Genomic DNA, 25,902 nt, shown 5'->3' with positions numbered 1-25,902 from the left:
TATTAAAAACTTTTGAATATCAAAATACTTCTAATACTCAGTGAAAAGACAAGTTATAAACTGGAAAAATATAGTTACAATTCAGATCACTGATGAAGAGTTAGTGTCAAGAATACATTAAGCACTCCTAGAAATTAAATAAGAAAAACCCCACAAACAATCCAATAGAAAAACAGGTAAAATGCATGAATAGGCTTTTCACAGAAAGAGGAAACAAGTATGGCTAATAAACACGAAGAGAAACTACATACTTAGTGATAAGAGGCTATAAATCAAAACCATGATGAGATTCCACTTTACACTGATTCCACTGCAAAGATTAAAAAGTATGACCACGCCAATTGTTAGAAAGAATGTAGATGTATAGCTACACAAAGTCACTTACACATTGCTGATAAGCTTGAAAAATGGTGCAACCACTAGTAAAAAATGATACTATCTCTTAAAAATGAACATTCACATTCTTCACACCATTAAACCACCCTCCCCCCACACACACATACACAGACACTCTTGCACAGGTCCACTAAGAGCCATACAGAAGCCATGTTAATAACAAAATTATTTCCAATAGAAAAATCTAGAAACAATGCAAATCACACCAAGAGTGGATAAATAAACTAAGGTTTACTCTGTCAATGAAATATCATATAACAGTAAACAACTATAGCAACACTCAGAAAAATGAGTGTATCTTAGAAATATAAAATGAGGAAAATCTAAGTACCACAAGATTCCATTGGTGTGATCTTCCTTCTGTAAGTTAAACATAGCTAAACATTTTAAGACTGTACATAATTGCAAGAAAACTATAGGAGAGATAAAGAATGATGATATTCCAAAGTGTTGAGTTCAGTTCAGGGTGACTTCCCTGTTCTGTTAATTAAACTTTGGAACATTGAGACAGGCTAGGAGAAATGATTGGATAGAAAATATTATTCTATTCATTTATCTCCCAGCCTACAAAATGAAAAAAAAAAAAAAGAATGATGATGATGTACAAAACAATTGAGAGAAGTATGAAATGTGGGTAGGATCATATAGTTAGATACGGGTTCTGTCCTAAATTTTGTCTTGATGGTGAGTTCATGTACTGGTGCTTAGAGCATTATTAAAAACAGCTACTTACAAAAACAAACAACCAAAATGTGCTTATGTATAAGTCAAGTACAAAGGCTGTTGTAAGAATTACGATAAATCCAATTCTAATTTCCCAACACTAAAGAAGAAAACTAAATCTAGTTATGTCATCCCTCTGCTGAAAATCCTCCAAGAATTCAGAACTGACTTGGAGAAAAGGCAACTTCCTTAAAGCCAAAACCTTATAATAGACTATACAATACTTTTGTTATCTGGCCCACTATCAACTGCAATATTTGGAAATTCTCTGAACTGGTCAATCCTCATGAGTAAAACTTCCCCTATTCCCTTAAAACATATGTGAACAAGTGAGAGCTTTGCAGGTTTTCATATATTAAACATCACTAGAGCTGGGGTTTTTGTTTTCAGGCATAGTAAACTAGGTAATTTCAGCCAACCTTCTACTAAGGATATATAAAAATGCTGGATGAAATATAAAAATATCTAATAAATCATGAAAGACATAACCAGACCGTGAAGAATTTCCAGGCCAAAATCTAGAAGAAATCAAGGTCTTGGAGGTTAAGTCCAGTCCCCCCACCCACCAAGGCATTTAGTAATTCAGAAGATACAGCTACCAAACTGAGCTAACATTCTGGTGATGTCATAAGGTAAGGGGTCCAAAAACTTCCAGCTCCCCTGACACACAAAATGAAGACTTTAGTAACTCCTCCAAATTTTAACCTGGCATAACAAAGGTATGCAGGCATAGAAGAAGTGTAAAATTGAATAAATTAGTTTTCAGATGTACTTTCATTCTGAGTTTGTCACCTGGGTAGTACAGTGAACCTCGAGCGTTGAATTTGGATTTACGTGGTCCTAAGGCACAAGTGCCCCATTGTACTTGGAAGAAGTAAATAAATATCCTCTCTGGGGGCTTCCCTGGTGGTGCAGTGGTTGAGAATCTGCCTGCCAATGCAGGGGACATGGGTTCGAGCCCTGGTCTGGGAAGATCCCACATGCCGTGGAGCAACTAGGCCCGTGAGCCACAATTGCTGAGCCTGCGTGTCTGGAGCCTGTGCTCCACAACAAGAGAGGCCGCGATAGTGAGAGGCCCGCGCGCCACGATGAAGAGTGGCCCCCGCTTGCCACAACTAGAGAAAGCCCTCGCACAGAAACGAAGACCCAACACAGCCATAAATAAATAAATAAAATTTAAAAAAAACTCCTCTCTGGAAGAATGTAATATTTTTCTAGGCTACAAGTTATTTCTATAAATATTTTTTAATAGAAGAATAAGCACATAATCTAAGACAAAAAAGCACACAAAGAAAAGAAGATACTATGTGTAACAACCAGTGGAAACAACAGACAAGAAAAACCAAAGACTTAAGACACTGAATTACGGGACACAAACTACAACATAATTATGTTTATTTTATTGAAATAAATAAAACGTAACCTTGGAAACACAAGAAACTATGAAAACAGAGAATATTTGATAAAGAACCAAATATAAATTCCGGAACTGAAAAACACAATAACTCAATTTAAAAACTCAATGAATGAGTTTGTAAATAGATTAAACACAGATAAAGAGAGAAGTAGGGGCTTCCCTGGTGGTGCAGTGGTTGAGAATCTGCCTGCCGATGCAGGGGACACGCGTTCGAGCCCTGGTCTGGGAGGATCCCACATGCCGCGGAGCAACTGGGCCCGTGAGCCACAACTACTGAGCCTGCGAGTCTGGAGCCTGTGCTCCGCAACAAGAGAGGCCACGACAGTGAGAGGCCCGCGTGCCGCGATGAACAGTGGCCCCCACTTGCCACAACTAGAGAAAACCCTCACACAGAAATGAAGACCCAACACAGCCAAAAATTAATTAATTAATTAATTAATTTTTTTAAAAAAATGAGAGAAGTAGGAACCTGGAAGGTAGTTCAGAATAAAGTATCCAGAATGTAATACAGAGATACAAAAAAGAGGAGAAATACAAAACAGAGGGTAAGAAATATATTTGGCACAGTAACAAAAGGACTAACATACTTATAATTGAATTCCCAGAAAAGGAGGAGAAAGAACATAGTGACAAGGGCAATATTTGAAGAAATTATTGAGAATCTTCCAGAAATGGTGGAAAACACCAACTCCGAGACTCAGGAAGACTCATGAATACTAAGCACAATAAATTATCAGAAATTCAAAACTACACACATCATAGTAAATGTATAACATACTTTCACATTAAGTACAATACATAATTTTTTTAAGAAGATAATTCATTAAAGAAGATAGTTTAACAGACTTCTTTAATAGCGACAACAAAGGCCAGAAATCAACAGAATAATACTTTCATGGTTCTTAAGGATAAAATGCAGCAGCTTAGAACTCTATATCCATAAAATTATCTTTCAAGAATGAAAAGAAAATAAAGATGTCCTTACACTAAAAAAAAAAAAAGAGCTTGTCACTGGCAGATCTGCACTTAATTTAGGATAAAAATGGCCAAAAAGAAGCATAATAGAAAATAATAGGAAGAAGAATATGTATATATTAAATCACCTTGCTGTATACCAGAAACTAACACAACGTTGTAAATCAACTATATTCTAATTTTAAAAATGGGCAAGATAACAGCCATTTCATAAGAGGGAACCCAAATGGCTTATACATATGAATATATGCTTGGCCTCATTACTAACCAGAAAAATGAGATTATAAACCACAATAAGATACACTGTCTTGCAAAACACTATCCCAAAGAACGGCTAAAACTAAAAAGACTGACGTTTCTAAGTGTTAGGTAGGATGGGAAGCTACATTTCCAAGCGGTAGTAAGGCTGTATGGTGAAAGGAGCTCTCAGGGCTGCTGGTGGAAGTGCAGACCAGAAAAAGCATTTTGAATGACTGACAGTTCTGTTACAGGAAGATTTACTACCCTGCAATTTAATGCCTGGAGACCAGGACACATATATAAGAATTTTCAAAGCAACATTCTTCATAATAGCCAAAATTGAGGAGAAATGTCAACCAACAGTAGAATGGATTAAGAAAAATTGTGGTGTATTCATATAATGGAATGCTCTACTACACAAAAATGAAAATGAATAGGTACAGCTACACCCAGCTGCAACAAGGATGAATCTTACAAATACAACATTGAGGTAAATAAATTTATATTCCATTTATGTGAATTTAAAAACAGGAAAAACTTAAGTATTCTAAATAAACACAGGAGATAGGACAATTAATAAATGTAAGATATAAAGTCAAAATCATAATTATCTCTAGGGACTAAAGATTGGGTTATAATTGGGGAGGGTTTTCCTGGGGTGTTGGCAATAGAATATATCTTGATTTGGGTGGTGGTTACATGGGTGTTCACAGTAATTCATTTTAATGTATATTGTAATTCTATGTAATTTTCTTTCTGAGCTATAATTTGGGATAAAGAGTTTTAAACATACTGCTTAATTATTACCTTGCTATTTTAAAAATAAATGTAAGTTCTAAGATATTTTTTCTATGCTCCAGTGACTCCTGTGCAACTCTTGGGAATTTTTCACTCAACTTTTGTTCTTATGAGATTATTTAATGCTGAAAAAGTTGGAAAATATTTACTGCTATGCATGTGATATATCTATTGGAAAATATTTAATGATAGACATATAAAAAGCAGGCGATCATTAAGTACTGGAAAAAAATTTGAGGAAATGTACTGTTATCAAAGACCAACATTTATTAGCCATAATGATATAAACACTGTCGCTGTAATTACAAATTAGAAGATAACTATAATGGAACAACTGAAGAAGGGAAAGTGGTGCAGTGGGCTGAATAATATACATCTGCAAAATATCAGGTGATGAATAAATACTGTGTACAACTGAGGAGTCAAAAGAGTGATAAAACATAGATTTAAACTTAGAAGAAACAGTTATCTCTGAGCAGTAAGACTGGAAAAATAGGAAGGGGTTAAATATTTGGTGATAAGTGTTCTGCTATTTGATGTGTAAGTTATGTTCATATATTACTTTCTGGAATAGTACTATCTTCTGGATTCCTACACGGATCTGCCCCATCCCTCAACAACTGCTGAATTAGGTGACCCTTACATCAGCGGTCCGCAACCTTTCTGGCACCAGGGACCGGTTTCATGGAAGACAATTCTTCCATGGATGGGAAGTGGGGCAGTGGACGGCTCAGGCGGTAATATGAGCGATGGGGAGCGGCTGTAAATACAGATGAAGCTCCGCTCGCTCGCCTGCCGCTCACCTCCTGCTGTGCGGCCCCATTCCTAACAGGCTGCGGACGGACAGGTGGGGTGAGGACCCCGGCCTTACATGTTATGACAACGTGCCTGTGTGTACATGATTTTCATTTACCCTGATCAGCATTATTGTACCTTTCCAATCTGAGAACTGATATCTTTTTTTCAACTCTAGAAAGTTTTCGTCTTTTCATTTGATTGTGAAAAACTGCACATATACAAAGTGTATAGGAGGTATGCATTCAATATAAAGAATAATAAATCAATATTTATGTACCCACTCAGGCACAATAACAATACAAATTACTCAAGGAAATAAATATCTCATCATTGTTCATTGTTGTATATTCTCTAAGCCTAGTTATCTGGCTCTTTTGGATGTTTTGAGAGCTATATAATATCAATTTTTTTTTTTCTGTTAATTTAGCCATAGTTAGTTTTCGTTGCATGCTACTACTTATCCTGAATTATAGAAACATAAATTAATATTTTACCTTTATGACATTTCAGAACATAATATCTTGGATATTGTTTTGCTTTAAATAATAAGCAAGTAACCAAAGAAAGAAAAGTGTTAATTTCTGTATCAGTTACCTAGGTTTGCACAAAATCTGGCACAACCTTTGTGGCTTAAAATAATGAGTTATTATTTCTTGAAATTCTCTGTTTTGACTGGGCTCAGCTTGGTCAGTCTTCTGCTCCATGCGGTTTTGTTGGAGACATGACTCTGTTTAGCTGAGAGCTCTAGTGGGCCAGAACCTCTGAGATGGTATCACTTACAGGTCTGTTGCCTCAGCTGGGCTTCTGGAGGAGCTGGCAGCTGAAATGGGCCTCCTCCCCCTAGAGGAGGAGGTGAACTTCTTACATAGTGGTCCAGGGTTTCAAGACACTGAGCGCAGAAGGTGACAGGCTCCTTATGGGTTGGTCCTTTAACTGGCTCAGTCATTTACACATGTTTCATTGGTTAAAATGAGTCAAAAGGCCAGCCCAGATCAATAGAAGGGAAGCTAGAAGACTCCACTTTTGGTGGGAGGAGGGAGAATATGTGTAAACATTTGGGAGGGGTTTCTGGTAGCCATCTTTTAAAAAACAATCTACCACAGTCTTCCCTCTGCTGAATTCTATTTCTCAAGTTAAGTCAAAGGCCAGCACAGGTTTATTGAGAGGAGCAGCATGAATGTACAGTAAGGAAAGGTAATGTGAACCTCTGCACCAAAGGAAAATCCACCGCAATCACAGACTGTGATAATTGCTTTAAAGCAAATAAATGGGGTGATGAGATAGGAGGATTAGAAGACATTAATTTAGATAACTTGGCCAGGGAAGGACTCTGAGTGCTGGGAGATGAAAATAAATCAGTCACATAAAGCAGAAGAGCTTTTGAGCAGAAAGAACAGATCAATAAAGTAGCCTTTACAGAAGTTCAGGAGAGACAAGATAGGAACTTTGAATAGGGTTGTGAGAGCGGAGACAAAATGGTAGAATTAGGATTTATGTAGGAGATGCAATTGATGATGAACGTGTACACAGGGTTTGAGGGAGACAGTAAAGTCAAAGACAACGCCTAGTTTTCTGTTTTAAGGACCGGCATTGATGAGGTCCCACTTGCTGAAACAGGAAAAGCTGTTTCCTTTCCTTCTTGTTTTTTAATTTTTAATTTTTTAATTTGCCTTGTGAGATGTAAATGTTGGACATTAAATCATGAGTTTACTTTTGAAAATGTTGAGTCTGAGGGGTCTTTGAAACACTGGGGTGGAAATACCCAGTAAGCAATTAGTTGTGTGACTATGAAGCCACAGAGAATGTCTAGTGGGGGACATCAGTTTTGGAGTCTTCAGAGTATAGATGTAATTGACAAAATTCTAGATAGACACTTCCAACATTTTGTACCATTTAAGAAATTTCATTCATTACCTTGACGAGTACATACAATAACCTACATTAGGCTATGAAAATACATCAGCAGATAAAAGAAGTTACTTTCCACACATTTAATGATTTCCTCTTTGTCTCAGCTGGGTTACAATTATTAGCCTCTTATCACTGGTTTAAGCACTTTGGGGTTTTTGTTTTTGTTTTTGTTTTTTTTTACTATTTTTTAAGTAAGAATTCAAGTAATACACAAATTATTGAACAGACAGGCATGACAGTGATTCTGAAGCAGAACTCTTGGCTGTCTGTCAACAGCACCATAAAGAAATTCAAAATGCTTACTGGTTATCTCACACCTGAGAGCCCAAGGTAACGGTGGGTTGAAGGTGTCAGAATGTAAAGAGTGTACAGTGTTCAACTATGAAATGCGTGAAGGCCGAGGTGATCCGATAGGCAATCCTGGATAAAATCAAAATGCCATTTCATATCTGGGTGACTTATTTAGTGAGTGACGTCTGGATAACGGATTGACCATTTGGAAAAAAATAAAGAAGTTAGTTCCCTACACATTACACAAAGTCAATTCCAGAGAGCTTAAATATAAAACATTTCAATATGAAAACCTAAAAATGCTAGAGAGATAGTTACTTAATTCTAGGACACAGGGGTCTAAGAATGTCAGAGAAGCAGAAAGCCAAAAGGAAAGAGTGGATGGATTACAGTCCATGTAAATCGGCTGCTTCCATATTCGATTTACGACAAAAGCATGCATAAAGATTAAAAAGCAAAGGGAGAGGAAAAAACATTTACAACGTATGACACAAAGCAGCTAATATAAAAATATAATGAGTGCTTAAAAGTCAGCAAAGTAACAGAGGACCCTCCTCATAGAAAAGAGGATAAAAGAAATGAAGAGCCACTTCAAAAAAACCACGCACCATCAAAACACACAAAAATTGCTCAATCTCATTAGGAACCGAAATTGTAAAATAGAACAGTTAGAAAGCATGTTGCCTACTTAAAACTCTTTTTGTATTAAATAGGCATTTCCCAGTGCTTCACTGGGAAAAACATCTGGCAAGATATATTTTCAGAGTTTAACTCTGGTCATGAACTGCTTTTTCCTTACTTATTGCTTACTATTATTTCCAAATTTTAAAAATTAATACCGCAAGGGCAATTTCCTTCCATTAGAAATATTCACACATATTTCAAGTATTCCCTGCCCACGGGTCATACAGATACACTTACTCTCCCAGGAAAACAATCTCAGTATTGATCTCCCCTGCCTTATGGCGGAGAAAATTCCTCAGGAAAGCCGTCACACTGTCCACAGTGATGTTTCCACAGACCACAATGAACCTAGAAAGTGAAAACATGGGAGGTGGATCATCCCAGGAACAAAAGTATCTTCCTGTCTAGATTTAAAGATGGACAATTAGCTTAAACTTAGTTTGAAATAAAAGTTGGTATTTGATACCTCATTGTAGTTTTGATTTGCATTTCTCTAATGATTAATGATGTTGAGCATCCTTTCGTGTGCTTGTTGGCAATCTGTATATCTTCTTTGGAGAAATGTCTATTTAGGTCTTCTGCCCATTTTTGGATTGGGTTGTTTGTGTTTTTGATATTGAGCTGCATGAGCTGCTTGTACATTTTGGAGATTAATCCTTTGTCAGTTGCTTCGTTTGCAAATATTTTCTCCCGTTCTGAGGGTTGTCCTTTCGTCTTGTTTATGGTTTCCTTTGCTGTGCAAAAGCTTTTAAGTTTCATTAGGTCCCATTTGTTTATTTTTGTTTTTATTTCCATTTCTCTCGGAGGTGGGTCAAAAAGGATCTTGCTGTGATCTGTGTCATAGAGTGTTCTGCCTATGTTTTTCTCTAAGAGTTTTATACTGTCTGGCTTTACATTTAGGTCTTTAATCTATTTTGAGTTTACTTTTGTGTATGGTGTTAGGAAGTGTGTAAGTCAGAAAGAGAAAAACAAATACCGTATGCTAACACATATATATGGAATCTAAAAAAGAAAAAAAAGGTTCTGAAGAACCTAGGGGCAGGACAGGAATAAAGATGCTGACGAAGAGAATGGACTTGAGGACACGGGGAGGGGGAAGGGGAAGCTGGGACGAAGTGAGAGAGTGGCATGGACATATATACACTACCAGATGTAAAGTAGATAGCTAGTGGGAAGCAGCTGCATAGCACAGGGAGATCAGCTCGGTGCTTTGCAATGACAATGATATAGAAGGGTGGGATAAGGAGGGTGGGAGGGAGACATAAGAGGGAGGGGATATGGGGTTATATGTATGCATATAGCTGATTCACTTTGTTATACAGCAGAAACTAACACAACATTGTAAAGCAATTATACTCCAATAAAGATGTTAAAAAAAAAAGTTGGTATTTGTTCCACCTAGATTTTAAACTTAGAAACACCAAGGACTGCATCTCCAATATACAAAAGGAGCATCAGATTTCTGTAGGGAATGATTCCACACATTTGAATTACACATAGCTTTTCAGGCATTTAAGGATAACTATCGTAACTGCTAGATTTTTCTCGGTTATTTATAATTTATAATGGAGTTGCACGTGTGTTAATTTCACTTGATTTTCCACTTGACTCCTGATTGGCTGGTGTCATCTTTTTTCACTGAGGAACGACTGAGCTCAGAATGGCTCACTGATTTTCCCATAGTCAAATACTATGGCTGAGGCAGCACCAGAATCTAGGTTACTTCGGTTTATCTTCTGCATCTAAAATTATCTAGTACTCACAAAAAAAGTGAGTCCAATGGAGAGACATCTAGGACAGGTCCACAAATCTATGCATGTAACTTCTATGGTGAAAAATAGCTGTCAATTTCCTTAGGCTTCATATACATAAAGAAGCTATTTTCCTCCCATTAGTCATGTAAGAAAACTGAAAGCGTAATTTTAGCCTAAGTTAAACTTATATTTTCCAGACCTCATTGGCCTATTTAGCATGTGTGAGATGAACTGGGTTGGACTTTGGCTTATCTAGCTTATTTCATTGTTTTCAATATTTGTTTTTCATTCATTTCATTTTGTTACCTTCCTCTTCATACTCCTGGATCAATGTTGGTTTTTATCCAACTGTGTTAAGACATCACTCCAAATGAGTTTATCTCCACTGCGCCTCTTTCCTCTACAGCAGGTAAGAGACTAAATAAAAAAGAATCGCCTTGAATTTAAGATTTCCAATTCCTTATCTTCTTCTTAGGTATGAAAAATCATAATGGCAATGGAGGTGACATATATCCACAGAGAAATAGAGTAAAAACAACTCCAAATCCACTTCGCTCCCGGGAACAAACAGCTGTGGCATGGACAGACAGGTGATCTGTGAAGGACTGGAGGACAGGCTGAAGCCCCTCCTCACTCTAGCAAACCTCTTCCCATGGATGAGCTTTAGGGGAGTTTGGGCTAAGACAACAGAATTGAATTATTTTAAATTCGAACTGTGACTTTAATTTGATCCATTATGTAAAGTTAGCCATGAGTCAACCACATGGTTAAAATGAATAAGACAATCAGTAATGGATATAAGAGAACAGTCTGAGATAAGGAATGTACAAATATTGGCACAATCAGCATGTGACACCGAATAACAACATATCTGTCATTCTAGTTTATTTAATCCTCTTATGAGCATCTAGATGGTAGTGTGTATCAAGTAGCAAATATCTTCTCACGGTATTTATTCCAGCACGGCCCTCTTTAGTGAATGAGGACCTTGCCAATATATCCACCTAGGCCAGGCAATAGTGTTTTGAAAGAGAGAGTGACTTAGTAGAATACCTCAAACTGTATAAATTATACTTGAAAGCTACTTACTTCTTTCCTTTGACCACTTCATAGGAACTGGTGTATTTCCTCTTGTTACCAAAAAGTTCCACCATTTCAGGGACGTAGTTCGCAAACAGAACCTAAAATGATCGGCAAATAAAACCTGAGGTCTCATTACTTCCAAGGATACTCCAAAATTCCAAGATTACAAAGGAGAAAGCAGGTACGTAAAACTTTCCCTCTTCTAAGAAAGGCATGACTGGGAACTGTGCTTTTAAAGGGAGACCAATTTTCTTCCTTACTTCGGCCTTTGGATTTGGTTAAAATTTAATAAAATGCTTTTCATCCTTCAAAAAGATGAAAGCAAAGACAAGCAGTAAGGCAACCTCCCCACCCATTTTGTCCTCTCATCACTTCTAACTGCCCTTCTGACTCTTTCACTTGATACTATTTGGGGCTTGGGGAAAAAATAAAGCATATGGGACAGAGTACGGTTAAGGGAAAATGACAGAAATGCGGGGATGTAACAATGATGTGGACAGGGGGATATCAGAAAGGTAGAGTGGAGAACTCGGCCATGGTTATTAAGGAATTGACGTTAAAGTCACTAAAAGAAAAGGAGGCTTCCTTTGTCCTTGACACACTCCTGAACCAAGCACAGATGTTCACTTATCTCCAGTAAAATGCTGGTTTAGAGAGAGTTTACTCATTTGGGCTGGGAAGAACACAACTTCCTGCAGATCAAATCTCAAATCCCCTTCCTCTTTGGAAGAAAGACTGTAATCCGATGGGCAAAAGATGAAGGAAGATGCAGTTGCTCAAATCAATGCAGAGTCTAATTAGGAAAGTCTGCTCTCCTTTGTCTACCACTCTCATCCCTGGCAATTGAACAATTACATCATGTGCTCCAGGGGATGCAGTTTGGAAAATATGGGATACATATATCTCTTCATTTTCCTTTGACACCCACTCTGAAAAATGCAACATTCACTCTCAAACCTATTTCACTTTGTTTCTCACCATTAACCAAATGTTTTTGGTTTATGTAGCTATATTCAAAAGATATAAAAATATTCTTCACCAAACTCCCCAGGGTGAAGACCATGATGAAGGTCCGTCCTAGGGATGTCTTGGCTACCACATCTCCAAAGCCGACAGTCGACGTCGTTGCCATGACCAGGTAAATGGACTCAAAATATGAAATATTCTGTGAATTTCTACCTTTGAGCCAGGGATCACCAGAATTTTCCACCTGTCCAAAGAGAGAGGACTCAGGAAAGGTCTCTGAATGGAATCCAAGGGAAAGTTTATAAAGAATAAGCACAACTTTCGATTTGTTTCATTTAATTCAATCCAAATGAAGAGTAAATGATTCCCAGGTCACTGTGAAGGGTTTGCAGATTGTGGGTAGTAACTGTGAAGTCTTGTTTCCCTTCATGGTGATTACTGCTCAAATCTGAGGGGTGTGTAGCTTGAGCCCACAATGGAGATGCTCAATGGGGGGGATGGCTGACATCTCTTTTCCTGTGGGCACATCCTCCCATCCTGGAGCCACGGGATTCAGAGGCTGTCAGACTGAGCAATTATTATTCACCCTCATTTTACACCAGATCAGGATCATCATGAAGGAAAGCAGCACTTAAATGGGCACTTCATCTCAGTGAGCTTAAGCGCATAAATGCTGGAGTCTCAGGAAGAGCAAACAAGTTTTGCAGATTACTTTCCTCTCTCCTTGCAAAAATCTTTTCAGTGATAAAAAAGAAACTCTGAAATAAGCTACAAGGATATACTGTACAATATGGGAAATATAACCTATATTTTATAGTAACTATAAACAGAGTATAACCTTTAAAAACTGTGAATCACTATATTGTACACCTGTAACATATAATATTGTACATAAACTATACTTCAAATAAAAAAAAAAAGAAACTTTGGAAAAATCTTCCTCTGATTTTCCCCCTAAGTCTTCACATTTTAAGAAACCTAGGTTTATCCAATTTTTTTTTTACATTAAACAAAAAGAGTAACTTAGGCAATGGCATTACACTTTATAGAATATATATATAAATTTATACATATATATCATTTATTATGATATATAACAAACATTAATTATATAGCATATATACAAAATTTCCTTTGTGTTTCCGTTTTTAGACATTTTTTTCCCAAAATAGTACTTATTTCCTAGATGTTTTCCATTTCCATTTTTCCACGAGAGATGGTAAAATGCTAGAGATGGCTAGGGAAAGTAGGTTTTTTGTTTTGTTGCTAAGAACCAGAACGAAAACTAGAAATAATGTACTTTGCTTAGGTATTCGATCACTTTTTTAAAGTGGTGTGCCAACTGCTGCCTCCTTCTTAAGTTGGATGAGTAGGTTAAGAGTGTGGGCTCCTCTAATATTCCACTCCCAAATAAGGAGATTGCATGTCTATACCTAACTCTCAGGGCTGGTAGTAGATTTGGTTGCAAAGTCTACTAATCAGCTTCCACGGATCTGGAGCCTTTACTGCTTTCTAAGATTATTGTACTGTAAGAAAACCAAGTTTAAATCACACAGATAAAACTCCTAGAGGAAAACATAGGCAGAACACTCTGACATAAATCGAAGCAATAGTTTTTTGGATCTGTCTCCTAAAGCAAAGGAAATAAAATTAAAAATAAACAAATGGGACCTAATTAAACTTAAAAGCTTTTGTACAGTGAAGGAAACCATCTACAAAATGAAAAGACAACTTACTGAATGGGAGAAAATATTTGCAAATGATATGACCGATAAGGGGTCAATATCCAAAATATAAACAGTTCCTACAATTCAACATCAAAAAAACAAACAAAAAAAACAATTAAAAAATGGGCCAAAGACCTGAGTAGACATTTTTCCAAAGAGGACATGCAGATGGCCAACAGGCACATTAAAAGATGCTCAACATCATTAATCATGTTGCAAATCAAATGCAAATCCAAACCACAATGAGATGTCATCTCACACCTGTCAGAACAGCCATCATCAAAAAAAACACAAATGACAAATGTTGGTGAGGATGTGGAGAAAATGGAATCCTCCTACACTGTTGGTGGGAATGTAAATTGGTGCTGCCACTGTAGAGAACAGTATGGAGGTTCCTCAAAAAATTAAAAATAGAACAACTATATGACCCAGCAATTCCACTCCTGGGTATATATCTGAGAAAAAAAAAACTAAAAAACACTAATTCAAAAAGATACATGCAACCCAATGTTCATAGCAGCATTATTTACAATTGCCAAGATAGGGAAGCAACCTAAGTGTGCAACAACAGATGAATGGAAAAAGATGTGGTATATATATATACAATGAAATACTACTCAGCCATAAAAAAGAATGACATTCTACCATTTGCAGCAACATGGATGGACTTGGACGGTACTATGCTAAGTGAAATAAGTTAGATAGAGAAAGATAAATACTGAATGATCTCATATGTGGAATCTAAAAAATACAACAAACTAATGAATATAACAAAGAATGAATAGATTCACAGATATAGAGACAAACTAGTGGTTACCAGTGGGGAGAGGGAAGGGGTGAGGGGCAATATAGGGGTAGGGGAGTAAGAGGTACAAACTATTAGGTATAAAATAAGCTACAAGAATATACTGTACATCATGGGGAATATAGCCAATATTTTGTAATAACTATAAATGGAGTATAACCTTTAAAAACTGTGAATCACGATATTATACACTGTAACATATAATACTGTACAGCAACTATAGTTCAATTTTAAAAATCATATATATGATATATATACTATAATATATATGTATATACATATGTGTGTATATATATATTTTTTCCAGGAGTTGAAGTGTTGCTTGGGACAGTTTGCTTTAAGCTAAAACTCCATAGTGTCTTGTAAACATCTTAGCACAGGGCTTCCATCATACCCTTGTACAACATGTTTTACAAACTGAAACTAAACTTATTTCAACCTAGAAATCTCCTTCACAGTAAGTTAAATAACCCTTTCCCATTTAACTCACCCTCTTTGGAAGTACTGCTTTAGTGCTGCAAACCCCTCCCCACTCCTAAGACCTGTCAGCTCCTGCTGGTCTACCTGGCCACCCTGCTCTTGCCCTGGACCATGTGAGCGTCGACCCTCAGCCCCAGATGGGAAATAACTTAAAGATGAAGGATTATGGGCCAATGTGAATATACTGAATTGTTACCTATTTTTAATGTCACATTTCAAAACTGAAACTTTACACTTTTAAACCTTATGTTTCAACCTTAGGTGAGCTGTGCTACGGAGGCGGAGGACGTGAGGACACTCTCCCATCCCTGCCTCCCTCTCCATTATTTAGATTGGTTTTATTATTTTTACATGGTACATGTGTGTTCTAGTCTGTACCCACGATTCCCTTGGTCGTGTCTTTGTTCTATTTTCAATTCAGTCAGTAATCACCATCACTCCTTTTTATCATGGTTTCCTCATTCTTGAGATCTTGGTTTTGACTCGTCTCCTATGTGGCTGGATTTTATCATCAAGGTCATTTTTAAAAGGGACTCATGATGCTCTTCTCTCTTCCATGTGCTTAAAATGACGGATGGGTTACACTTGCACACAACCTTGGCAGACACTGCTCTGTCACCTCCTGCACTGACTGATGTTGGCAAGATACCTGAGGCTAGTTTCATTTCCCCCCTAATATAGACCTTTCTTTGTTCTGCTTAGATTCTCTCCTTACCCGTAAAGGTTGTTAATTGTTCCAAACTATGGTTGGACTCATTTAGGGTTATTTCTCCTGGGATACCGTATACCCTCTAATCTACAGATTCAATACTTTATATTCAAACATTTTTCTGATACCATATTTGTGTCCTCTTCTTCAGGAACATGAATTTTACAGTATGTTAAATCAACGTGACCCATCTTTCATGTTTTTTCTCCAGATCACTTAAGTATCTTTGTCCTGTTCTATGGCAGTGTTTTTGCCTCAATCCTGTCCGCCATGTTTCTGAGCATATTTCTGTCACACTTATTACATTTGTGTCCCCTCTAATGTGATTTTTGGCCCTGTAAAACTTTTTTCTTCTTTTTCTCTGGTATCTTTGGGCTGTTTTCCTGCTATTGTTTAGTAATCTTTTATTTAAAACCTTAAGTATTTTGTTTGAAGTACCATTTTCAGTTTTTTAAAGCCTTGTATACGCAGGGCTTTTCCTTAACATTTCCTTTGTTCCGTTGGGCAAATTATCTTGTTATTGTTGCTCTGACAGCCGTTATGTGATGTAATTGTTATACTGATGTCTCTGCTTTCCAACACACTCCCTGTTTTGGGCAGAATTTTAGCATAGGCACCATGTTGATTCCTTTCTGGTGGACACTCACCCTCCAATGGTATCAACTTTTAGCTGAAGGACAGTGTGAGCACGGGAAGGGATGACTTGGGACAGTTGGGACAATCATAGCTTTTATTTCAGTTTGTCATTTCAAATATCCTCTAAACAAAATCTGCTAATTTTTTGCTCTGGGTTACAGCTTTTCTAGGTTTTTCACATTTCAGATGTTGGGGTGACCCACAGTAGATGGCCCTGAGTCCAAAACCATCTGGTGGCTTCTCCCTCTTTCTCTGCACTCATCCTCGCTGGAGGTCTCCTCCCCAGGGTGACCGGATGCCCCATAGGAGCACATGTTCACGTGCTTAGAGGGGCCTGAGATCGTGTTCAAACCAGACACCTGTGAGATTTACAGGGAGCAGCTAATCTTCAGCTAGGGCTGTTGGTGGCCTTGGGAGAGTTGTTGCCAGAATCTTGTGTTTTCGCAAAGAATCCAGAAATCCAGGTTGTTTAATGTGAGCTCTCTTAAAAAACTTAGCAACCAATACAAAAATAGCAAACAGACAATACAAACATCTTAGTTCCAATAAAATATGCCTGCAGGCCCCATTCAGCCTGAGAGCCCCTCACTGGAACCGCTATTAAAGGCAAAAAAAAAAAAACCCAAAAAAACCTGTTACCATGGTTTCTCCTTTAGCATCCTCTTGCCTACCGTTCTGTGATGGCCAACAGGTCTCTATGGGAACACTGGTGACTGCTTCTCCCAGTGCAGACCCATGCCCCTTGGGCTAAACCTCCAGATGCAGGGATCTACCTTTACTGCTGTGACACTTCTTCTCCAGAAAATCTGTCTCCTGCTTGCATGATGAGGAAGGATGTGGCTTGTTTCAGATTTCTTTTTTTTTAATTGAAGTATAGTTGATTTACAATATTGTGTTCGTTTCAGGTGTATAGCGTAGTGATTCAGTAATTTTTCCTGATTATTTTCCATTATAGGTTATTACAAGATATTGAATATAATTCCCTGTGCTATAAAGTAAATCCTTGTTACTTACCTATTTTATGCATAGTAGTTTGTATCTGTTTCTTGAAACACCAAACACATTTGGTGTTTGACACTTTTCTTGATGAACTGAACATGGTTTTTATTTTAACTCTTTTTTTCCTTTTCCTTGTGATTTTTAAATTAATTTTGAGAGAAGGGCTCAAGTGGAAAAGACTTCTGCTCTATTTTTTTGTTCGGTTTTGCTTTTCTCAAAGGCCTTTGCAGGCTTTTAACATCCCACTTCAATTTCTGCATTTTCTAATGATTTCTCTTCAACTTTCCTGGAGCAATAACATCCAGGAGTTTCTTTCCTATTGTTGAAGTCCATTTATTATGTTGCCGATTATATGGCATGAGAACTAACCTTTCTTGTACGCGAAGGAGGCAGCTACGTATACAGATTGATTCCAGGAGAACCAAGAAAGTCTCCAAACTCCCCTTCGCAACTCAGCAACTGCTCCCTCACCCAACTCTGCAGCTTTTGTAAGTACAAAATTCTCTCACTGGCTTCATTTCTCTGACCCTTTATTCTTTTTCAAATTGCTGGAACCCCTATGATGATACGGTAATAAACTTTACCTATTGCTTATACCTTAGAAGAGTAAACTTATTAAATCCTTTCCTAAGAGCAGGTTTTGAAAGTTGGAAGAAGGAACATCGATACCGTGAGTGTAGGAGATACATATCTGTGAGAAGTATGGGGTGGAGAAAACCCATCCAAAGGAGGTGAAAAGAAAAACCTCACACTGATTACAGTGATGGAGACAGGCGCTCAGAAGGTTTGCCTCCATTTTTCACATAAAAGACATTCATGCTCACTCGCAACATCAGGGAGCTGGATGAGATGCTCACCAGGTGAATGAATCCGGCAGCAGTGAACAAGGTACTCAGAACGATGGATAACAGCTTGGAAAACTTCACTGAATTGCTAGGGGAAGAAAGACAAAGAGCTGCTGGGTTCTGACAGGTTCCCGAACAACACAAATACCTCGTCCTCTAAACTCTCGCTCCCCAAAGTGTGGGTCATGGACCAGGAGCAATGTTACACTTCCCTGGGAGCACACTGGAAATGCAGCACCCCACGCCCTGCCTTGACCGACTGATCTGCATCGTTACAGGATCCCCTGCTTGCTTCGTATACATATTAAAATCGGAGATGCACAACTCTCAGGCACACCCCGTCACACACACGTGTTCCAAAAGCTTAGGTTCTGATGATCTCCACTAGCCTAATATTATATTGATAAAGGGCAGTGTCCCAAGGATCCAGAGAGTGGGCTTGCAAAATGAAATTGTGAGTAGATCACAGAAATGTAGTTCCATATTGCTAAACTCACACCAGGATCTTTGAATGAAGAGGATCAAACAAGCTCCTGTCTCCTAAGGGAAGCCCTAGAGTTTAGCCGAAATCTCTGTGGTTCTCAGCAAGGCTACCGACCACACAAGAACAGCCCTTTCCGATCACAAATGCTCCATAAAGCATAAACCCTTAGCAGTGAGACCCACCTGGCCGGTACTATTTGATGCTTCTAGTGAGAATGCAGAGGCATGGGGATTGTGAGTGGGTAATGTTAGACCAAATTGCCTAAAACTTTAACAGGATTGCTGCTTAAAGGTAGGTTGGATTTTTTTTTAACTGTAATTTTAATTTTTTGGAGATATTTAGGTAGCTCTATTTCTGTAAGCAAGAACTCACTGCTGCTGCTGGGCAGCTCTCAGGCTTGGAGGAATTGTCTTACATTCCTAGACAGCAGTGGATAGATTCATGCCAACGAATGTATAGACTCAAAGTGTCTGATTTCTTCAGTGATCCACTAATTATTTAGTAACATACTGTTTAACCTTCATGTGTTTGTGTTTTTTATAGTTTTTTTCCTATAACTGATTTCTAATCTCATAGTGTTGTGGTCAGAAAAGACGCTTGATAGGATCTGAATTATCTTATATTCACCAAGGCTTGATTTGCAACCCAAGATGTGATCTATCCTGGAGAACGTTCTGTGTGCACTTGAGAAAGAAAGTGTATTCTGCTGCTTTCGGATGGAATGTCCTATAAATATCAATTAAGTCTATCTGGTCTAATGTGTCATTTAAGACTTGCGTTTCCTTATTCTCTGTCAGGACGATCTGTCCCCCACAATTGTTGTGTTACTGTCGATTTCCCCTTTTATGGCTGTTAGCATTTGCCTTATATATTGAGGTGCTCCTATGTTGGGTGCACAAATATTTACAGTTGTTATATCTTCTTCTTGGATTGATCCCTTGATCATTATGTTGTGTCCTTCCTTATCTGTTGTAACAGTCTTTATTTTAAAGTCTATTTTGTCTGTATTGCTTTGATTAAAAAAAATTTTTTTTTCGGTGCGGGGGAGAATTAAAGCCTAAATGGACTGACACACTGTAGGTCCAAGAAACAGAGAAGAAACACACTCTTCAAGATGATTGCAAACTTTCCAGCCAGTGTGTGAGGTTAATGCAGTGAGAGAAAAGTAAGCAAATGGTATCTTGGAAAGTAAGGGATTTCGTGACTTTTGCACTGAAGTTTCTGATGGGAAATGAGCTGAGTTGAAGGTTCAGTTAACATTTGAATTTCCTAATCCGAATGAGTAAGTAGTACTTGAGGCAGGGCTGGCATTTACCTGGTCCTGATGGCTCTCAGAATTTGCAAGATTTGAGGGAGTTCCAGCAGCCGCAATGCTCTTAAGAACCTTAAACCTACAAAGCAATCAAAAAAAGAAAGCTGCCTAAAGATGAGGGTCACAAAGGGAGCAGTCTGAATTATACCACACCTGGGACTGCTTACGTTCTTTCTTTCCCTGAAATGCTCAAATATATCTTACAATGTCATCAGTTTAAGACCTGAGCACTGGTTCAAATTCTGGTTCACTTAATGGCTGTTGTAATCTAAAGCAACGCCCTTAGCTTCTCTAGTTCCTCATCTGTAAAATGGGAATTATAATGATACCTACCTTGAAGCGTTGCTGAGTATTATTATTACAAAGTATGCAATAAGCACAACTCACATTTTACTCTATTTAACTCTTCTTTAGAATGGAGAACAAATGATCCATAAACCACTTTAACTCCTGACTATAGAGTCTCTGTAATACGCTCCCCAGGGTTTGCATGTTGTTCGCCTTTATGTAGTTTGATAATAACACTAGTAAGAAATATTTTGTAGATAATAAATAATAATATAAGATTACATAAAAACTGACAAAAGCCACAGAATGCCCACGTACTGTCAATACATCCACCTTAAAGACAAAGTAACTAATTAAAAAAATTTCTAACAGGTCACCGCGTGTCTGGATATGATGATTTATACTTTTTAAAGACCACGGGAGGCTTTTCACTTCTCCCAGTCATGTGGGATCTCAGCACAAAGGTGCCACAGGGGGCAAGGATGTTGGGGCCCTGCCCCTCAGGTACGGATAATCCATAAACAACAAACAACCTCGTACACCTACTGGCATCAGGCCCATCGCCAGGGACTGGGGTAAAAAAAAGAATGGGTTCTGAAAATGTCTTACAAAACCATACAATCACGGGGAGGAATTTTTTTAAACGCCATTTAGGCTTTAAAGGAAAATGAAAGGATACTTACGGATGAATGTTGAGGGGTTTTTTTTGAGATTGCTTCTGATTCCCACAACTCACCTACCTAGCCAATTACTCTTCAAATAATAAGAAATAAAGGTTGGTGGAATGGTAAAGATGTCTACAATCGAATTCATCTCCAACCAGAACTTGACCTTGTCATCAGCTGCCACAAACTATGAAATGAAAACAGAAGACCCCAAATTCTGTTACCCTCAAAAATTTTACAGTGAACACAAGAGTGGCTTTTTTCAGGTACACTTCATCCAGCAACTGAAGCTCTGACCGCATTCTATTACATACATACAATGTATACATACATACACTCATATATATTTATATAGCTATATAAGTAAATACACATTTTTATATATATATATATATACCTATATATTCATATAGATAAAGAGATTGTACCTTTAGTGGGTATTCAATGAATGAACATGAAACCACCTTACTTACCAGATCTTAACTCTCCTACTTCAGAATAATCACTTTGACCTTCCTACTGCTCCTAGAACTTCCTGATATATATATATAATTACATAGATAAAACCCCCTATTTGTGAGCAACGAAGATACAAGATTTAGGATGGTTTTCAATGGAAAAGGTCTAGAAGTTTGGTTGACCAAGGCTTGTGTTTATGAGCTTCCCTATTTGGATTAAGAAAGCAGGCGCTTCCAGAAGGGAGGGGCTGCTGTAAAAATAAGACTGTGATGGCCAGTGTGGTTGAAATAAGTTTGAAGGAAGGTCATAGAAATACATATATAACATACATTTCATACGCACATACATATTACATACATACACACTTATATGTGCGTACATATACCTCTGTGTGTATGTATATGTGTGTATATACGTGTGTATATGTTTGTGTGTGTACGTGTGTATATATGTGTGTGTATATATATTTGTGTGAATATATGTGTATATATACGTGTGTATGTGTGTGTATATATATACGTTTGTGTATGTGTGTATATATATGTATGTGCATATATGTGTGTGCGTATATGTGTGTGTATATACATGTGTGTAGGTGTGTGTATATATACATGTGTGTATGTGTATATGCGTGTGTATATGTGTATACATGTGTGTATACGTGTGTATACGGTACATATATGTGTATATGTGTGTATATGTGTGTGTATATGTGTGTGTGTATATATATGTGTGTGTATATATATGTGTGTGTATGTGGGTACATATATGTGTGTGTATATGTATATATATTTGTGTGTGTATGTGTGTGTGTATATGTGGGTATATATATGTGTGTGTATGTGTGTGTATATGTGTGTATATATGTGTGTGTGTATGTGTGTATATGTGTGCGTATGTGTGTGTATATGTGTGTCTGTGTATATGTGTGTGTGTGTGTATGTGTGTCTGTGTGTATATATGGGTATATATATGTGTGTGTATATGTGTGTATATTTGTGTGTGTATATGTGTGCCTGTGTGTATATGTGTGATGTGTGTCTGTGTGTATATATGTGTGTGTGTGTATGTGTGTCTCTGTGTATATATGGGTATATATATGTGTGTGTATGTGTGTGTATATATGTGTGTATATATGTGTGTGTATATGTGTGTGTATATGTGTGTATATATTTGTGTGTGTGTATGTGTTTATATATATGTGTGTGTGCATATATATGTGTATGTGTGTGTGTATATGTGGGTATATATATGTGTGTGTGTATATCACAAACATGAGATAGATAGATCTAGAATCTAGATCTAGGGTGGGCCCTCAAAAAGTGCTTGTGGAATGAGAGAACTACTGAATACATGAATGCAACAAAATTAAAGGCACAAGAGTATTTTATAGAGTTATATGGCACATATGCCATCAGTGGAGCCAATGACATTTTCAGAGGCTTGTTACTCAGGTTCTGCTCTCTTGTGATTACTAGTCACTCTTCTGAGTGGCAAGTGGGAAGCCAATAAGAAGGACAGGGTGATAGGGTGACGATATTTTAACAAGGCATCCTTTTCATTTGTGCTAAAATTGTTGACCTGGTTTACAGTTTCAAGTGCAGGAGAGAGTTTGGGGGTCTCGTTATACATTTGACAATTTAGGGCTCAGACCCTCTGGCTTTAGAGCCTGAAAGCATAGGCAGATTGTCTAAGGAAGGCATCTCTTTGTATAATACAGATCTCTTTACAGTGCGCCTGTTGTATTCCCGTTTACTCCCATGTTCAATAGGTACTTACTCTCAATCCAAAATAGAAACTAAAGAAAGCGTTGAAAGTCAAATCAATCGGGATGGTTTTGTCCTGGTATGAAGAACAGCTTCTAACAGGGCTGGAAAAGAAACAAAGACAGTTTATAAAGGTGGACATTTTAAAAGCTGTGGCCACAGAGGACCAAATAAAGAGAACAGGTGGGCAATTTTCTATTTATTTACCATGAATGGTCAACCCAGACACTTATGTGCACATCTCAAGGAAATTACTTTTCTCTTGGGAGTAGAGGTATGCATGAACAAAACCACTGGGCCGTGAATGTAGCTGAAAATAACAGAAGAATTACCTGCTCTTCTTTTCATAGAGTTTATTGGTTCCATTTTCATTTTATCAGTGGGATTCAGAGGCACAGAGGTTATGTGGCTCCTTTTGGTGTGCAAGACCATCTTACCCAGCCAGGACAACATTTTGGCTTCAGTATACTTCTGATAGAGAGCTACTCTATGTCAAATGAACTGATCTGAAGCAAATTCCAAGGAAATGTCCCTAAAAGGTCAGTAAGGAATCCACAAAACAAGGACTCCTAGTTTCTGTAGGATCTCTAAAGTGGCCTGACCTGTGTGGCCCTGTAACCCCAGTTTTACTTTAGCTGGAAATCCAATAAAATTCCCGGAGGATCAGCATGGAGCTCAGATTAGGTTGGGTTGTGTCCAAGAAGCTGTCCTAACTTTGGCACAGGAGAAGGGAATGCCTTCAGAGAAGAACAGAGGATAGTTTGCTCCTACATCCCTGGTGAGGTCTAGCATTTTCTTTCCTCAGACCATCCAAACTTGTCTAGAACCTATGAGAAACCCTGAAATGACTAGAGAACTTCTGCTTTAACACCTAAGGAATCCAAAGGCACGCAAGGTCCACATAAACGGTCCCAAGGCAGAGACAACGGCTGGAGGCTTGTAGTCCCAGAAACTAGAATAGACATATGCACAGCACCCCAGCTCCTAGCAGCGCAGAATGACAGGATACAGGAGAAACTCATGCATGTTTTTGTTTGTTTGTGGAGTTGGGTTTAGTACTTCCTAGGGGAAACTAAACACTTATCCTTTTCTTATGAGCTTGTGTGTGTGAGTTTACATGAAAGTATATTAAGCATTATTCCTGACAGAATATTCCAGATTAGCTGGTAAGCTACTGATATGAGCAGACAAGATTGACTGGGGATTTTACTCACTCAGTGGAGTTGATGAAATAGATTATAAGAGACCCAATGCTTAGCACAAAGACAAGGATCACCTGAAAAATACAAAACAAAAAAAAAAACACAGACAAATGTACAGATCCATTCTATTAGCATGAACATAGATGACTAAACATACCAACAAAATTGTGTTTTACCTTTTTCCCTTGCCTATACATCTGTAGCCATTTTCCCCCACACATTCATTTATGTTAGCATTCATTCATTCACTCAACAAAAACTGATTGGACCTTTACTGGGTATTCAATAAATGAACATGTACCTACCCATTTTACCTACCTAATTTTAACTTTCACACACTTCAGAATAAACAATTTGTCCTTTCTGCTGCTCCTAAGGTTTTCTGAGCTCAAGAAGTCCTGTTGTTTATTCATTCAGTCACTCATCAAACATTTATTAAGTGCTTAATATGTGTTATGCACTTTATTACACGCTAGAAAATGAGGGCCGTGGGATACAGACTCTGAACTTGAATTGCCTATGACGTTGGAGAAGAAACAGTCCCAAACATGCCCATCTAAAGGATGGGCAGAATTCTGACAGGAGGGAACATGCTATAAAGTGAGAAGAGAAAATGAGCGCTTTAACTTGCCAATATATCTGGTCTGTAAAATAAGAATTTGTGGAATATAATCAGAAATTTACCCATTTAAAACCCTCAATACATTTGGATGAAATATTTTGCAGCCTCGGTGAATTTTTAGGTCAACTGTAGGTAATCAGTTATTTCTAGTTTCCAAACATTTAAAAAAATATGTTCAGTCCTGTGTAAAACTGTATTTTATTTACAATTAAAGCTTCACTCCCTTCCAGTTCAGGTGTTCCTTGAGCAGGCTACTAGTATGCAAAAAGGGATTAGTTTCTTCTCTGTTAACCCTTTTTGTTTTTTTAGTCCTAGCTGCCTACGGACTAGGCTACCTCTGGGTTCAGAGAATCGTAGGTCAGTGTCAGGCGGTGAACAGAAAGGGGAGCTAATAGCAGGAAATGTTGGACTTTTTACTGTTTATTTTCCTGGGTTGTTGGAGATTCCCAATTCAATTCATATTCAAATTCAACAGATATTTCTTTAGTACCTATCATGACTCAAGTATTATTCTGGTGATTGGGAAACATCATTCAACAACATATACAAATATCCCTGCCTTTACGGAGCTTATGGTCTAGACAATAAATAGTAATTAATATGTACCTTAGGTGGTATGTGAGAAGATGCATGCTAGGAAAATAAAGGAGAGCAACTTAAACGGATCAGAAGTGCGAGGGGAGGGGGCAGACCGGCTGCAGCTTGATAATATTTAATTGCTAAGCGTCCCCTCTGCAGTTCCCTTGAGCTGAGTGAAAGCATCCTCTCTCGCTGGTTGCTCACAACTCTTTTCTCAGTGCACCTTGCACTCTTGTATTCTACTGGAACTCTTCCCCCTCCAGATGCCTACTTGGGCAGGTTCGAGAA

The 25,902-nt window shown here is 37.9% G+C and overlaps 1 protein-coding gene and 1 non-coding gene across 2 annotated transcripts in view; one reads left to right on the top strand and one right to left on the bottom strand.

The window, feature by feature from the left end:
• KCNU1 (potassium calcium-activated channel subfamily U member 1) overlaps window positions 1–25,902 on the bottom strand; it is a 175,196-nt gene that overhangs the window by 100,937 nt on the left and 48,357 nt on the right. The window contains 8 exon segments of the mRNA XM_068531985.1: window positions 8,471–8,581; window positions 11,077–11,168; window positions 12,110–12,280; window positions 18,250–18,325; window positions 20,037–20,112; window positions 21,062–21,173; window positions 23,225–23,315; window positions 24,426–24,487. Of these exon segments, the coding sequence (XP_068388086.1) occupies window positions 8,471–8,581; window positions 11,077–11,168; window positions 12,110–12,280; window positions 18,250–18,325; window positions 20,037–20,112; window positions 21,062–21,173; window positions 23,225–23,315; window positions 24,426–24,487 (791 nt within the window).
• On the top strand, window positions 837–968 carry LOC137756134 (small nucleolar RNA SNORA36 family). Its single transcript, XR_011072190.1, has one exon. It is a non-coding gene; the product is annotated as a small nucleolar RNA SNORA36 family (small nucleolar RNA).

Source organism: Eschrichtius robustus, chromosome 21 (genome assembly GCF_028021215.1).
Source record: "Eschrichtius robustus isolate mEscRob2 chromosome 21, mEscRob2.pri, whole genome shotgun sequence".
NCBI classification, from domain to species: domain Eukaryota; kingdom Metazoa; phylum Chordata; class Mammalia; order Artiodactyla; family Eschrichtiidae; genus Eschrichtius; species Eschrichtius robustus.
Note: the sequence above shows the minus strand (reverse complement) of the source record. Positions and strands in the feature narration are given on the sequence as shown.